The sequence below is a fragment of the Cheilinus undulatus genome, linkage group 8 (assembly GCF_018320785.1).
Source record: "Cheilinus undulatus linkage group 8, ASM1832078v1, whole genome shotgun sequence".
Taxonomy (NCBI): Eukaryota; Metazoa; Chordata; class Actinopteri; order Labriformes; family Labridae; genus Cheilinus; species Cheilinus undulatus.
The window spans coordinates 37,510,207-37,526,415 of record NC_054872.1 but is presented as its reverse complement, the minus strand read 5'-3'; the positions used below and the strand labels follow the sequence as shown (position 1 = coordinate 37,526,415).

The window sequence follows — 16,209 nt, the reverse complement described above, 5'->3', positions numbered from 1 at the left end:
GCTATGTAGATGGTAAACAAACAAAAATTATGTTTACATTTACAGTTTCTTACTAACAGGCATTTTGTTTATCCTCAGGGTGTGAAATATTAAGACCTGTGTAGTTTAATCCTAATAAAACTGTTACAAAAGAAACATTTTCTAAATTCTTTGTTCAGCCGGGGACCTGCAGCAGGCACTGGGGCAGTTAGTAGCTGAGAGTGAAGCGGAGCCAGTTGAGGTGATTCAGGCATTTGATCAGGATGCCTGCTGGTTGCCTTCCTGTGTAGGTCTTTCAGGTGCATCCAACTGGAAGTTGCTTTATAATTGAGTGCCACTGCTATATTAAGAGCAGATTTTCCATTTACATCAATGTTGTCTCACACATCTTCTCTCCCTAGTTTCTGTGAGCTGGTAAACTCTCTGCTCCAGCTGGCTGAAGACCCAGCTCAGAACCTGGACCATGGGAGTGGAGGGATACTTGAGGTCAGTCTCAATGTTCTGACGTAGTGTCTGCTCTATTTTAGGTCGAACTTATCCAGACAAGAAGGAAAAAACTTCACTGTCCAGGGTAATGTTTAAGTATCAGGAATATAGAAATTTTATGAACATATTAACTCATAATGAACACATTCATATTTGATTTGGTAGATTTCACACACTCTGTCACCTTGTCTTCTTGTCTCTCTTTAGTACATCTATGAGACCAACGAGAATGGTGACAAGGTGATTTTGGGAAAAGGGACGTATGGTGTTGTGTACGCGGGGAGAGACTTAAGCAACCAAGTCCGCATCGCAATCAAGGAAATCCCTGAGAGGGACAGCACGTACGTACGAGAAACCAACACTCAGTTTTTCATTCACTAGGAGACACAACGCTGCTCTGTTTCTCATAAGAGTGTTCTTTTTCCACAATGTCCTTAATGGGAAACAACTTGGCAGGGATACTCGCTGGCATGCTGCGGACTCCCAGTGCTCTTCAGTAAACTCATGAGAGATTTAGTAGTGTTTAGGCTTCTCATGTTTTCTACTTTATACTCTACAGAAGTTTTGGCTCATGCATGAGAGATATGGGGGAAAAAAACACTGATTTCAGCCTAAGAAAGTGGATGTTTTTAAATACTTTTTAAGCATTTGCCAAGCCTCTCTGTGTTTAATATTTATCTTATGGTTTGCTGTAATGATTTAGATGTAATAAAGATCCTGTTACTGCATGTAAGATAGTAGTGAAACATAGAAGTAAAAAATGTTTTGTGTGGTGCAACATGTTAGAGTTGTTTGGGGCTTTTTATAGAAGAGTTTAAGGGCCAAAGCTCCCTGGTATAAGATAAACATTATGTTACTAAAACAATATAATCGGACAGGAAATCAAGATTACTGTCAAGGGAACTGAGTGATGCATCCCAGACTTTTTCCAGCTCTATGTGTCCAATAGTTAACTGGCCTGTTAAGGAAATCTCGACAACCACATGCATGTCATTTGTTTCCTGCATATTTGAAATACTTCAGTCTTGTATTGTTGACGTAAACCTCATGGTCACACTTGCATGTGTCATCCTCAGGTACTCCCAGCCCCTGCATGAGGAGATCGCTCTGCACAAGAGGCTCAAGCACAGAAACATAGTTCAGTACCTGGGTTCTGTCAGTCAGGATGGTTTCATCAAGATCTTCATGGAGGAAGTACCTGGAGGTAGGAACACACTGAACTTAATTGTCAAAGAACTGATGACTGAGAGTCCTGCATGGGTCCAATTTTGCAAACCCACATCTGCTGGTAGAGTTCAGAACCCGAACCCAACCTACTCAAATTCATCCCCATTTAATACCCAGACACATGATTAATAGAGCACAAGCCAACCTGACCCAGTCGGACCTGTGATTAAACACATTGTAGAGACTACACACAGCCACTCACTTTCATTTAAAGTGCTTTTTTAGCTGCTGCACAATAAATCTCTTAATAACCATGCCACCTTTTCTTTCTCCCTTACTAGTCCCAAATAAGTGGGAGAACTAAACATAAATTTCAATGCATTTAGCCCTTTTTACACACTTCGATTGAGCTACAGCGCTGCCTCCCTGCATCTACAGTGGTATAATATAAGACCATCACTGCTCCATTATGTCTTATTTTATGTAAATAAACTCACAGACAGGTCAGCGGACAAGTCTAAAGTCACCTTTTGTTCTCAAACATGTCCCATTATTTCCTTTACAGTCCATAACAAGTTCCTTTTTTCATAGTTAAGTCATCCAAATGGGAATTCAGCTGTCCCTTGTTACAGACTACAAAATTTCAAAATGACACAAAACAGTTTGAATACAAAATAGTGGAATTTCAAATTGTGATAAAAGGATGTGATTAATCACTGTTAACTACAGAAATTCTGAGATTAATTGCAATTGAAAATTTGGATTATATGACTCTCATTCTACATGTTTGGATAACAGAGAAATGAGCAGTGTTTTCAGCGTTTTCAGCTCCATCATGATGTACTCAAAGAGATAGTGAGACTGACAGCAGGATAGTAAACCCCCCTGACAGAGTCTAGTCTAATCGTTTTTCTCCCATTTTTGCCAGCTCCTTATAGAGCAGACTTCCGTGTTTTGTTTTGCAGTCCTGCTGAGCAGTCGCGTTGAACGCTAAAAGTGATGTCATTGCAAACCCCTATTGTTGTGTGTAGCACCACCTTTTTGGGACGGAAAGGTAAGATTGGTACTCCTAAGCAGGGATGCCAAAAAAGTGGGACGGTGTGGTTTGTTTTTTGGGACCCTTTCCAACTTTTGATATATGGAAATGCGAAAGAAATGTGTGCCGTGAACCAGACCACTAGGTAGAAATGACCTATTAAGATGGTGGTGATAATGAGATGCAGGATGAGATGAAGATTAGACCTCTGTGGAGCTGGATATTAACAATGATGGATTGGGAGTGATTAGGTTGGAGCAAAGTCATAGCAATTGCACTGTAATGGCAACGAACTGTAAAAGAGAGGATTTTAACATATGACAGCAGCAGGATGCTTGGTCAAAAGACGTCTGGTGGAGGCTGGTTGGTTTGGCATGTAAGTGAGCAGACACCCATAATCAGCTGATTACCAAAGCAGGAAGACAGAAAGAGTGGGAAAGAGGAAGAGGCATGAATGAGTAATGACAATGAATGGATGGGTATAAAACATTGCTGCTTGATCTTACACTAAACCTTATAATGTTTCCAAATTTTGCTTTAAATCAGACCAACTTAACTCAATGTCAGACTTATATTTCAATGTTTTTAACATTTATTCCTGTCTCTACTTTACAAGTACTGATACCTTTTCACTTTAGTTTAACACACAGACCCTAACAAATTCTGCAGTGTTGCTTACGAATATTACTTACATGCATTGGCACTGTAAATTAACAGATGAATTAATGTTCCTGATACTTTTACCAGAATGAAAACAGACTGTGCATGAGGAACTCGAAAAGAAAGCCTGTAAAGTGCTGACATAAGGAAGTCTTGGCTCTGATTTCAAGGCTGCGTTTCCTTTGTTACTAAGTGGAGATGTCTTAAAAGGAAGCCTTAAATAAACTTGCAGGAAGTCTGTCTCTGTAGAGCATTTAGATGTACAAGTGTATGTTTGTTTAACATCAACTAAAAGTCAGAGTTAAGAAAGTGGGTGGTTCTATTGACATCAGAGAAAACTATATACATATTTCAAGATACTAAATTTATCCTGTCCATATCTTGGTTGCATATCACAAATGAAATAGAAAGAATGTTTTTCTTCTTCCTGTGCATGCAATAATTGCCATTTACAGCAGGAATGTGTTCTGAAAATTAATCTATTGATGCTATTTTTTTTTCTGCTTTAGGAAGTTTGTCATCTCTCCTGCGCTCCAAATGGGGTCCTCTGAAAGACAATGAAGCCACCATCATCTTCTACACCAAACAGATCCTTGAGGGGCTGAAATATCTTCATGACCATCAGATTGTTCACAGAGACATCAAGGTAAACAAAGCAGCCTTAAATTCTGAGTAACAATACCAGTACTAGTAGTTGTAATTGGTTTATAGAATGATTAAATTAAAGCTTAGCAGTGTCTAAAAAACAATATAATCTGTTTCTGCTGCAGGGTGATAATGTCTTGATCAACACGTATAGTGGAGTGTTAAAGATCTCTGACTTTGGAACATCCAAACGATTAGCAGGAATCAACCCCTGCACTGAGACGTTTGCTGGTAAGATAAAAAAAAAAATGTTATTCTTTTATAACACACTTTGATACCATGACCCCCTGGTCAAAATGTAATGACAAAACTTTCATTTTTTTGGACATTTCTATAATGTTATTTTTCAATAGGAACACTCCAGTACATGGCTCCTGAGATCATAGACCAGGGACCTCGGGGTTATGGGAAGCCGGCTGATATCTGGTCTCTTGGGTGCACTATAATAGAAATGGCAACAGGCAAAACACCCTTCCACGAGCTGGGAAGTCCTCAAGCAGCCATGTTTAAGGTGAATAAGGAAACATTTCATTTACGATGATGTTAGTAAAAAAGAGAGCTTCAAATTTAGTTTATGAAGGTCTTTTGTGGAATGGTTGCAGTTTATCATCATAAAAGTCATTTCATTGTAATACTTGTTTGTTTTTGGAGTTAGAATTTCCAAATAACCAGTGAATAAGCTGCCATTAAATTTGGTCCACGCTTTACCAGTTGTAAATTTACCTGTGGCTTAGTGCCATTATTAGGTCAAAAATTTGATGTGTCGGGGCACAGATAGCCTAGCGATTAGGTTGTGACACATGTACGGAGGCTATAGTTCTCCAAGCGGGCTGCCTGGATTCAACTATGAGACGTTGTCTCTCTCTCAGTTCCAACTCTTAACTACTGTCCTCTCAAATAAAGGAGTAAAAGATCATAAATTCATCTTAGAAATGTAATTTTTCCAGTTAATTATTTAATCAAATACATGAAAAGTATAACCTTGCCAAGCAGATGTATATGCCCGTTTCTGTGTTTCTTACTGGTGTATCCATCTTGCAAAGCTCCCGTCTGAACCGCTTTGGCCCGAAAGTGACAGGACCAATCAGTGTCGGGCAGTACTTTCGGGCCCGGAGGAGTCGTGACGTAAGCAAGCAGTAACAAGAGACTGTTGCAGATAGACGTTAACCGTAGCAGAAGACATTAGCGTGGATGCTGCTAAAGCGTCAGTTTTATCAGAACTTGACAACATTTCTTTGTTAAAAAGAAGAACAAAGAACATCAGTGAGTTGTTTCCTTTTAAAAAAATGACAAAAGTCATGTATTGACATGTCTGCAGTCACCATGGTTCACGTTATGCAGTTCTATATGGATTTGATCCTCAGTAGCAGCTATGACGTCACGTGTTTTGTTGTTCTGATTGGCCCGTAAAGGTGTGACAGACAGAATCAAAGTCACTGCCCTTTCCCAAACACTATGTATGAGAGGTTTTCCAGATGGATATGTGAAACTAATCCATCTGGTGTGTCAGGTTATGAAAAGTAAACATTAGAATGTAAGCACTATCATTAAAAACAAATAGTCACTAATTAAGTTAGCCTAAAGCCAAGAGCACGTGTCTGAAGTTGAGTTCAAGTTTTAATTAATAGCTGATAGAGAAATATGGTGAGTGATACCCATCTTGTGAAGCGAAAGCATCTTTGAGTCATCCACACGAGTGTTTTTCAACTGGTCTATACTTAGGACCCACATCGCCATTTTAATGAGAAACCATGACCAAATGTCTTCCACTTTCAAGAACTCAGATTTATTTAATGAATTATGACGCAGTTTTGGAACCGTCACAGGACAAAAAAACATGTTTAAAAGACATGAATTAAATTTTGTTTTTTTGTCTAGGGCCCTGGTTCTCAACTGGTGGGTCAGGCCCCAAAGTGGGTCACAAAACCATTTCCAGGGGGTCACAGATGTATGCCTTGGGAGAAAAAGTAACAAATAGGCTATGGTGTACCTTCTGTGTTGAAGGAAACACCTCCATCTCTTTCTTCTGTTATTCCTTTTGTTTTGAGTCCATAATGCCTAATTGTTCAATTAAAACATTTGGTTAGAATTGAAATATTTAAGAAATTAGGCATGGGTGGACTGATATTGGTTTTTCAGGGCCAATATCAATACCAATTGATAATATAACCAATAACCATTATTGGATTTTTTGGAACCAATATGCATTTTTCATGACATATAAAACATGCTTTATGTGGCTAAAGTAAAAGTGCATGTTAAAAAATTTAGGGGGAAAAAAATTAGCACTAGCTGTGTCGACATGAGCAGCAGCACAGAGCAACAGTAGCAGGAGGAAACAGGAAGTGATGCCATACACTCCCTGTGTCAGTGCCATCCAGGCCTCAGTGATTGGCCAGTTGTTGTGTGACATCAAGCCAGGCAGATAGTGTTGTGGGCAGTGAATCCAAATTAGCACACCTTTGAATGAATTGATTTTAGCCCACAGTCAGTAAAATCAAATGCTGTCCCTTATAATCTGCCAAATGACAAATATCTGCAACAATAATTGTCAGGTCATCAATAAGTAGGTGGTGGAGGTCGTGATGCAAACCAGTTCAGAACCACTGATCCAGAGAACTCAAGAACATCACATCATCTCAGAAAAAGCAGCTGCTATCCTAAGATAACAAGATACATAAGGCCATATCTCAAAGAAACAACTAAAATGTACTTGTTATCACTGAGAACCAGAGTAGAATAAAATGTTTGGGTATGTAAGTGTGTAATGGCAACTTAGCCCACTTGATGGCACCATCATGGAGGAATGAAGAGCAACACGCCTCAGGTTGTGCTCTGGATGTCCTTGCATATTACCAGGAGCTTAGGAAAATAACATATTGTAAAAAAAAAAGTCCACACCGTTAGGGCAGAGTGAGGGGTGGATGTGGAGAGTAAGCACTGTATAAGGGTGCCCTGCCAGTGGATAGCAGGGTTGTCACAAGCCCCTGGTCATGCTGTGTGTGCCCCCAGGGCCCAAAATCACCAGCAGTTTCTGGGCGTATCACAAGGGATGAAGAGGCATGGATATAAAAAATGCCATCGAGCTTGACCTTGGCTGCTGAGGGATACACGTGTCAATATGTGTTAACTATCCTTTACTGAAAACAGCTTTGTGACCCACTTTGGGTCCTAACTCACCTAACCACCGATCAAGACCAGACTTTTGTTGATGTGATCTGTTTTCAGATTTTTTTTTAAGCTTTATTTATGCTTCAACTGAAATGATAGGAGAGGTGATAAAGTAACCAGGATGAGAGAGTGGGAAGTGGCTTCGAGGACAACAGCCTCTCTACAAGGGGGCATGCTATAACAGCCAGGCTTGCCTATGATGTGATCTTTAACACACAAAATCTTCAAGTAAAGTTGATTAAATCCAAATATGCAACGTCCTTTTAACTGTAAATGAGATGATGTTTTCAAATCTCATTAATGTTGATATGATCCCTGCAAGGTGGGCATGTTTAAGATCCACCCAAAGGTCCCAGAGTGCATGTCGGATGAGGCAAAGGGCTTCATCATGAACTGTTTTGAGCCAGACCCTGACAATAGAGCCACAGCTGCTGAGCTACTCAGTGACACCTTCCTCAGGTCATCTCCCAGGAAGAAGGCAAAGGCTCAGCAGGAATCAGAGTCTTCTTCAGGTCTGAACACGACACTTTTACACTTTACCTCATACTGCATGGATTTTTTCCTTAACTCCAGTCTCGCTGTTTTTTTTTTTGCAGCTGACTATCAGCGCAGCCTATCTGTACCTATCTCCATCCTTGTGGAGGACACGGATTCGTACTCTGGATCCATCGACCTGTCTTGTTCTCTGGACCTCAGGAGGCCACAGTCAGCTCGATTTGCAGATGAAATCTCAGAGAGCCCATCAAGTGCCAGCAGCTTCCTGTCGTGAGTTTAATTATTGCTCAGTAGGCGAAAAAAGATGTTTAATGTCTGTACCCTGTCGATTACAGGATTTTACGTCAGGGGCAAACCACACTGAGGTTTCCTGTGTAGGCATAAAAATAGGGCATAATGCCACTCTTTTTGGGGGCAAGTCTACTTTTAACATATGAACTAACTGAAAATACAAATGAATCACTGATAAGTCTTCTTATCGACTTGATCTTGTGTGAATGATCTTTTTATTTCCTCCCATAATCCAGAATACCAGAAGACTCTCCATCAGAAATGAGCAGTCCAGCCACGACAGAAGAGAGCATTGGTCTGTTTATGCTGAGAAAGGACAGTGAGAGGAGAGCCACCCTGCACCGAGTCCTCTCTGACTACATCAGTCTGGTGGTTTTTAATATACAGGACTCTGTGCCTCAGGTGGGTGAGGAAAAGTCACCAAAACACAAGTTTTAACACTGCGGAATCTAATTTTAACATATGAACTTAGTCAGCACGGCATAGTTAAAACTTTTAAATTAAAAAATGGAAAGGAGAAGGCACCATGAATATTTAGCTAATAACCAAAGCTTGTCTGCAGTCTTTGTTTTTGATTTGATTTTAAATTTGTCTTAAAAAGATCAACTTTAAAAAACTGCTATGGTCAGCTCAGACTACAAGTTGTAGGATGACTCTGAGTTTCTCTGAGCTGAATTGGTATATCACTGATAAGATGTCTAAGATTCTAAGTGGTTGTCAAGGAAAGTTTTAGTTGATAGAAGATATTATCTATGGACTGCTGTTTTCACACATACACAAAACTTATGATAACTATACAAAATTATCAGGGTGAGCTGCATTTGTGAATGCAAATGGTCCAATATTTCACTTGACTCACCCTGACTTTTCTTTGTGTGTCTATTAAAATGAAGTCAGAGTGAGCTGATGTGTGAAAACAAAAGGAAATGCATGAGGGGAAATTTCACTGCAAGTTTGTGGTTAAGGACGATGATGTTTATGTCACAAAACCAGTTCAGTCTTGCCAGTTCAATCATGTTGTCTTTCTCAGTTCTATACTGTACTGAAAATACATCCAGTTACCATCCATCCATAAATCTTCTTTTACTTATCTGGGCTTGGGTCACTGTAGCAGCAGGCAAAGTAAGTCAAACCAGACATCTATCTCCCAAGCAACATTTTCCAGTTCCTCCTGAGGGATTCTGAGGCATTCCCAGGCCAGATGGGATATACAATCCTTGTAGTGAGTTCTCGGTCTGCCCCGGGGTCTCCTCCCAGTTGAATGTGCCCTGAAGACCTCCTTAGGGAGATGACCAGGAGGCATCCTGATCAGCTTGCTCCTTTGAAGGAATAGCAGCTCTGCTTTGAGATCCCCCTGGATGTCTGAGCTCCTCACCTTATTTCTAAGATTGAGCCCAGACACCCTACTAAGGAATTTCATTTTGATAGCTTGAACCCATGACGTCATTCTTTTGGTCATTACCCAGAGTTCATGAGCATAGGTGAGGGTTGGACTATAGATCAACCAGTTAATCAAATGCTTCGCCTTCCGGCTCAGCAGGGGCACCCCCCTGGAGCCAAAACTGGAGGAATAGCCCAACAGCGAATGCCTAGTGGTCGGGCCTCGCTGCCTGAAAATGCAACATGGTGCCGCCACCCTGTGGGCCCACCACCTGCAGGGATAGGTATGAGAGTCGGGTGCATTGGAGGCGGGGCTGCAGGCAAGGGCGGTGGCATACTGATCCCCGGCAGCATACACTATTAGATCTTGTCTTTGTTTGTTTACCTGGGCTTCGCCCATAACACTACACGTAAACTTAAAGGTTAAAATATGACTTGAATTTTACTCAAATGCAGTACATTTGACAAAAAAGGCATTCTTATCTCAAGATTAAAAGTAAAACTGCCTTTAAGAAAGCTGCCAGAACCAACACTGGTTGGAAGTTCTAGTTCAAATCATGTCTTGGCCTCCTGTGCCCCCTCACTTTGAAGGGCATGTGTGAACATCAACCGAGGAAGATTTCAGAGGACTCACCTGAAATTCTCTAGAGTATTCTACTTTGAAGTAACAAAAATTGCCCAGACATGTAGCCACACAAAATAAGAGCTGGAGTCATTAGTGAGTCAAGTTTTACATTAAAGTTGCCTTTCAAGAATACAGTTTTCAGCCGTGGGGTAATTTTGACATTTTATGAAACCTTGTATGACATTTGTTCCAACTTTGAAGGTGTTGTGTCTTGTACATGACAGCTTTTCCTCTCAAACTCACAGCTGAAAATGTTTAGGCTCTGATGCTTTCATTTTATGACAGACATTTGTGAAATGTAAGACTGTGTGTGAATTTTTGAGGTAATAGTCGAGTCTTGTGTTACTCTTACACTGATTGATTCAAAGGTTTTAATCTTGTTAGATTTCATAAGGTGTTTTGTGAGAAGAATCATTCTGAAAAATGTTGTATGCCTTTGAAACTCGGAAAAAAATGACTGACTATCCAAAAAGAGTGTTGTTACAAGCTAAATATTACTTCCATGATGAAGCAATATGTTTCATTATATATAATTCTTTTAATATCCTAAAAGCATGCTGAGAGCTCACCGCTGACTGCAGACCACATCTCTGAGCTCATCAAATGTTTGAGAGACAACATCCGCTCCCCGGACAGGAAGCAGCTAACCAGCAGCCTGCTGGACCTCCGAGCTAAACTGATCTCTGGTGCAGTACCAATGAGCAGTCTGCAGGTGGTGCTGTTCAGCTTCCAAGATGCAGTGAGTTAATTCAGAATCAAGTTCAACACTCATATTTTAATTTCAGTTACACAACTGTCAGCTATTGTCTAAGGCTTTTGGATGAAATGGTGAATGGTTTGCTTCTCTTGTAGGTAAAGAAGGTGTTGAGGCAGCAGCAGGTGAAACCTCACTGGATGTTTGCTCTAGACAATCTGCTGAGGCAGGCGGTGCAGGACGCCCTCACAGTGCTCCTACCAGGTACGACTTTATTTTTTCTCTCAAAAGTCAATAGTTTCAAAAACTATTCTTGGACCAGTGTGTTTTTGTGCCTTTTTGCATCTTTGTGTAATATTTTATTCTACCTTTGTACTTATTGTATCCATTTTTTCTCTCCTTTTGTTTATTTATGAACTGTCTACACTTAATCCATCCTCCGCCTCCTCCCCTGCCCCCCAGAGCTCAAAATCCAGCTGCAGTCCTCATTTGAGATTGAGGACAGCACTCCTGAGGAGCAGTCTGCTGACCTAGACACTCCTGTGGCTCTTGTTCCTGACCAGCAGGTGGCACCAGCAGACTCCCAGTCAACAGCCAGCATTCATGAGTTTCTGCCCACAGACAGCCCCAACTCCCCTACAGACCTGGTCCTTAGCTCCAGCTGTCCCCTCAGTGAGAAACTGAGAGACCTGCGACTAGAGACAAGACGGTAGATTTATCCTTTATCATGGAGCTTCATTATCTTAGTATAGTTATCATTTTTATGGTTTTAATATCAACGTAAGGATTTTGTTAAAAGCAACAGCTCCAGCATTCTCACATCTAAATATAAACTCTTATCGTTGTTGTCTTGCTGCTCCAGCTTCTCTATCAGGCAGTAAACACGATGGTTAATGAGAATTTTGAGTTGCTACTTTCTGCTGAGTAATGAAGGCTTTTTTGTGCTGCAGACTGCTGAGTCAGCTGAATGAGAAGGAGAGAGAGTATCAGGAGCTGCTGAGGAACTCTGTGCAGAGGACACAGGAACAGATAGATGCTCTGAGGAAAGAAGCTGTCGCTGAAGGTGATGTTTGTTACATTTTTGCTGATGGTATAAAAACTTCAGATTCAGAGTGAGAAATAATGTATTAATACCAGAGGAAAAATTTGGGTTTTTTCAGTTGCCCTTATAAAAAATACAGCAAAAGGTAGAAATAAAAAAGATAGGAGTCAAGATATGCTGAAGAGCAGATGCATTTTTATTACCCAAACCTTACATCAGCCTTGAACAGTCCAAATAAACTAAATTTAGTCCATGCCTTTGTATAAATAGCAACATGTTGTGTATTGTTGCTGAATTTTAATGGGACATATCCTCTTTCTGTGGTTTATCCAGGCTGCTTTGTCCTGAAAAACATAAAAGGTGATATTTCTACTGAAAAAGGCTGCAGTTGTAGACAAAACTAAAATCAGATCAAACTGTTTGTGATTTTGCAATGCAACAGCTGTAAGTAGAAGAACAAGAAAGGATCTCACATGGAAAATCCAATTGACTGAACACAGTGTACAATAAATCTTAGTATTAGCAATAATACTATATAAAAAAGATGGATTAACAAAGGAAGAAACAATTAAGATGATTGATTGTTAGGTGAAATTACTATTGAGGTCCAGTTTAGAGGGCACAGTGCAGCACAATGCTGATGTGGAACCATAGAAAATATTGGACAAAGTCTTTGTGACAGCCATTTGGTTACTAAAGGGGGATTCTGAAGGCAATCCACTGTGGTCACCACAATAGAAAACACTGTCAGGAGGCTTAGGGCTCATCTAAGCTTCTCTTCTTGGTCTGTTTATTGTCTGATCTTTGTTGGTTTGAGGCACACAGCTACAACGTGCTGGCTTTTACTCATGTCAGCCATGCCCCTAGTTATTCCTTAACTTTGTCCTTCTTAAAATCAAAATGTGGGAGGTTTTTTTTGTATATATAATCTTTTGAACCTAACTGTAAACATGTTTATTTTTGCTGAAAAAATTAAGAGTGGTCTGGCTGCAGACTGTAAATCTCTGACGGCCACTCTAACAGACTGCTCATCTGAGACATCATATCTCAGAAAGGAAATGCTTTGATTTGTCAGTACAATGTTTTTTTCAGTTTTACATTATATACATATATTTTTTAGTTAAAATTCAATCATAAACAAGTTCTGGCAGTTATATTCTGCACTGCAAACAATACTCACTAAGAAACATTTCAGAAATAAGATAAGCTTTCGCTAAAGCTAACATATCTACACATTTAATGTTAATTCATAATCCAATATAGCTGAGTTAGCTTTAGTTAACATAGCTATGCAGATTACGTAGATTCGTAACTTGCATGGCTGCTTTGTGAGCTTAGCTTTAGCTCTGTTAGCTATGTAGCTCTGTTAGCTATGTAACTTATGTAGCTTAGTAAACTATGCTGGCTGCAATGGAATGTTTTCATGGAGGATGAGCTTCTTTCCTGTAAGCAGATGATTTACTCAGCTTTACTTGTGTGTGTATTAAACTCTCAGTGTTTCCAAATCCAGCCTCTGGTGGGCACTTGCGGAACTGCAGCTTTTTGCGTGCGCATTTGGCTTGGTTAGGTTCATGTTACTTTAAGAGTATTGGTTTTGCAGCCAGCAAGACTGTAGCATCACAAATACCTAAACACATGTAATCAACGGTTTAGAGAAGATAACTATTTCAAAATACTAAACCGTGATAAATAAATTAATAGAAATGCAAAATGTGATCAAAGAAAAACATGTAGTGCTTGAGGTTCCAACAGTTAGGATTTAAAGAGACATTTTAACCAATAAAATCATAAAACATCAAATAAATACTCTTGCCTGTATCTGCATGTGCATGCTCCCATGCCAGATAAAACAATTACTCAGGAGTATTTACTACTTGAAAATGTTATAAACTTTTTTCATTAAACTTTAAAGAAAACTAAAGTCAATAGATCTGTTCTGTATATCTGAAGGCAATGACGAATATCTCAAGGAATAAGTCAACATCTTAGATTTGGTAAGAGCTCAGCCTGTTGTCTGATGATATACCACACAAGCTGCAGCATGACCCCTATTGCGTTAAGGGACCCAACCCTCTTTGGGTTTATCAGTACACTAAGTGATTCTCATCACTGTTTCTTAACACTCGTACCAGTTAATCCTCACCACGCCTCAGCTTCAGGCGCTGGATTTCTGCCTGACTGGTTTGTGTTGGAGGCGTAGACCGTCGAATCATCAGCTGTATTGTTAAACTTGACTTGTGGGTTTGGAAAATGATTATGAAGTGTGCCTGCAGTGACATGACAACACCAGAAGACATCTGACTAATCGGGCGATATCTCTGTGTTTTATAGATGCAGAACTTTCTGTACAGAAAAGCTCTAACCCAGAAGTGAAGGCTTTGGTGCGCTGGCTCAAGTCTGTCCCTGTAGATCAAGACACTATTGAAAAGGTAAACAACCACAACTCTGCCGTATTTATTTGTTCTCCACCTGTGAGCTTGGTTGGTATTACTCATACACCCGATTTTAATCTACCTCTGTGTGTAGTTGCTCACTCATGGGTTCACCTTGGACTGTCTCCTCCACATGGCTTCCAGGGATGATTTGATGTACTGTGGAATAAGGTGAGCCGCCGCCACACATCACACTCACACAGTCAGTCCATGTAGAAATAAAGGAAAGGATTACAGAGTAGAAAAAAAGGCAGGACAGCTTGTTATTTTGTGTTCCATTGGAGTTGATTCATGACTGTTTTTGTATCTGTTGATGTCACAGAGGGGGGATGCTTTGTCGAGTCTGGGTGGCCATCACAGCTCGCAGGAAGAAAAAGCTGAGCACACATGACGAGGACAGCGAGGACACTACGCTTTAACGGCTGCTGCTGATGTTGTGCATCAAAGGGCTTGTTTATTGACAGGCTGGTCCTGTGTCATATGAACGTAACTGACTTTAATGGAAAGCAGATCACATTTTGATTACCTTGCTGACCCTTGAATGTATTTTTTATAAAGATCAGTTCTTCCAATATGTGTCCCTGTAAAGTAGGAGAAGTTTCCTTTAAAGCTTATTCTTGCCAACATTTCTTCTCAAGGTTTCTCAGGGCTTTTTAAATTATGTCATCATTAAAAAAAACGCCTAGTTCCATATGGATTTCCTTACACAGATGTTAATGCAATTTTAACTGTGCCTTCTAATGGTGCTTGTACATGTTTTATTAAGAACTTGGCAGGATCTAAGTTCATAAGAGCAAACTGTATTTAAGATGACTGTCTTGCTATTCTGCAGGAATAAAAAGAACAAGTTTTACTTTATATCCTGTAAAACTTTGTTCAGATTTAGAAGAATTAAAAGGAACTTTAAATCTCCCAGACTGGTTTGTTATCTTCGTGCAGCAGTGTCTGTGTCTCTTTCTGTGTTTTTAAAGGGAGTGACGTAGGCTGGAAGAAGTGATGAAGCAGTGAGCTGTCTTTAAATTCCACACGTGTTCCCTCGTCTGTTTTCACACTGTTGACATCTCCGTAGAAACAGTGACATAAGTGGGCTTTGTATGTGTGTCTATTTTGTTGTGTAGCATTGCGTCTGTGTGGGTTGGGTTGCTGGCTCAGTTTAAGACTTCTAGGTGATGTGGTTTTTCTGATAAGTCATTTTTTGAGTCAGAGAGATAAGTGTTAGGGCTTGGGTTTGGGATTTAACACTCCAGAATTTGGGTTTCAGGAATATTAAATATGAAAATAAAAGAGAGGATAGAAAGGTCAGGAGCAGGGGAACATCGGGGGATAGAGCTGTCAGTGACAGTCTTTGAACAAGACTTTCCAGCATGTCACCATTGCCTGGTGATCTCAGTGACAATGTGAGATCAAAGGATGCTTGTTATTTTTATAAGCTCAACAGAGGCATGTTAAATACCATTACATATCACCTCCTTCAGTAAGGGATATGATTTCATTGGGAGACTGGGCTTGACTACGTAGACCATGGCATATTCCCACACATGCAGTACTTCCTTACAGATTTTTTTTTTTTTTTTTGGCATATTTGTCACATTTAAATGTTTCAGATTATCAAACAAATTTTAGAATTAGACAGAGATTACCAGAGTAAATACAAAACTGCAGGTTTTAAATGATGGTTTCATTTATTGAGGGGATAAAGTCATCCAAACCAATCTGGCCCAATGTGAAAATGTAATTGTCCCCTAAACCTAATAACTGTTTGTGTTGGCAACAACTGCAAGCAAGCTTTTGTGATAACTGGCATCTTCCACATTGCTGTGGAGGAGATCAAGCAGGAGAGACTTAATATGGGTTTAAAAATTATTTATTTCACAGATTTTGATGAGAGAGAAATGTGCGATGTCTTCAGCGATTAGACTCCATCATGACGACTTCATGTACTTGAAGGGGTAGTGAGGCCGACTGCAGGAATAGTATACCCCCCTTTATGGAGTCAAGGCACTGGTGGTTGTGTTGATGGGGGATGCAGGATCGGATGAGGAGTAGACTTCTGAAAAGCTGGGACCGCGACACTAATGAGTAGGTTTGGAGGGTGAGGATGAGAAG

At 40.1% G+C, this 16,209-nt stretch overlaps 1 protein-coding gene across 1 annotated transcript in view; it reads left to right on the top strand.

Annotated features, from left to right (window-relative positions):
* The window catches only part of si:ch211-1i11.3 (mitogen-activated protein kinase kinase kinase 5), a 32,840-nt gene extending 17,829 nt beyond the window's left edge, over positions 1–15,011 (top strand). The window contains exons 13-28 of the mRNA XM_041793553.1: positions 381–465; positions 673–806; positions 1,542–1,669; positions 3,838–3,974; positions 4,099–4,204; positions 4,327–4,484; positions 7,467–7,656; positions 7,741–7,909; positions 8,167–8,332; positions 10,489–10,674; positions 10,788–10,893; positions 11,092–11,338; positions 11,580–11,692; positions 14,003–14,100; positions 14,198–14,274; positions 14,426–15,011. Of these exons, the coding sequence (XP_041649487.1) occupies positions 381–465; positions 673–806; positions 1,542–1,669; positions 3,838–3,974; positions 4,099–4,204; positions 4,327–4,484; positions 7,467–7,656; positions 7,741–7,909; positions 8,167–8,332; positions 10,489–10,674; positions 10,788–10,893; positions 11,092–11,338; positions 11,580–11,692; positions 14,003–14,100; positions 14,198–14,274; positions 14,426–14,522 (2,197 nt within the window). The 3' untranslated portion in view covers positions 14,523–15,011. The remainder of the gene's footprint in view (positions 1–380; positions 466–672; positions 807–1,541; positions 1,670–3,837; positions 3,975–4,098; positions 4,205–4,326; positions 4,485–7,466; positions 7,657–7,740; positions 7,910–8,166; positions 8,333–10,488; positions 10,675–10,787; positions 10,894–11,091; positions 11,339–11,579; positions 11,693–14,002; positions 14,101–14,197; positions 14,275–14,425) is intronic.
* The last annotated feature ends 1,198 nt before the right edge of the window (positions 15,012–16,209 follow it).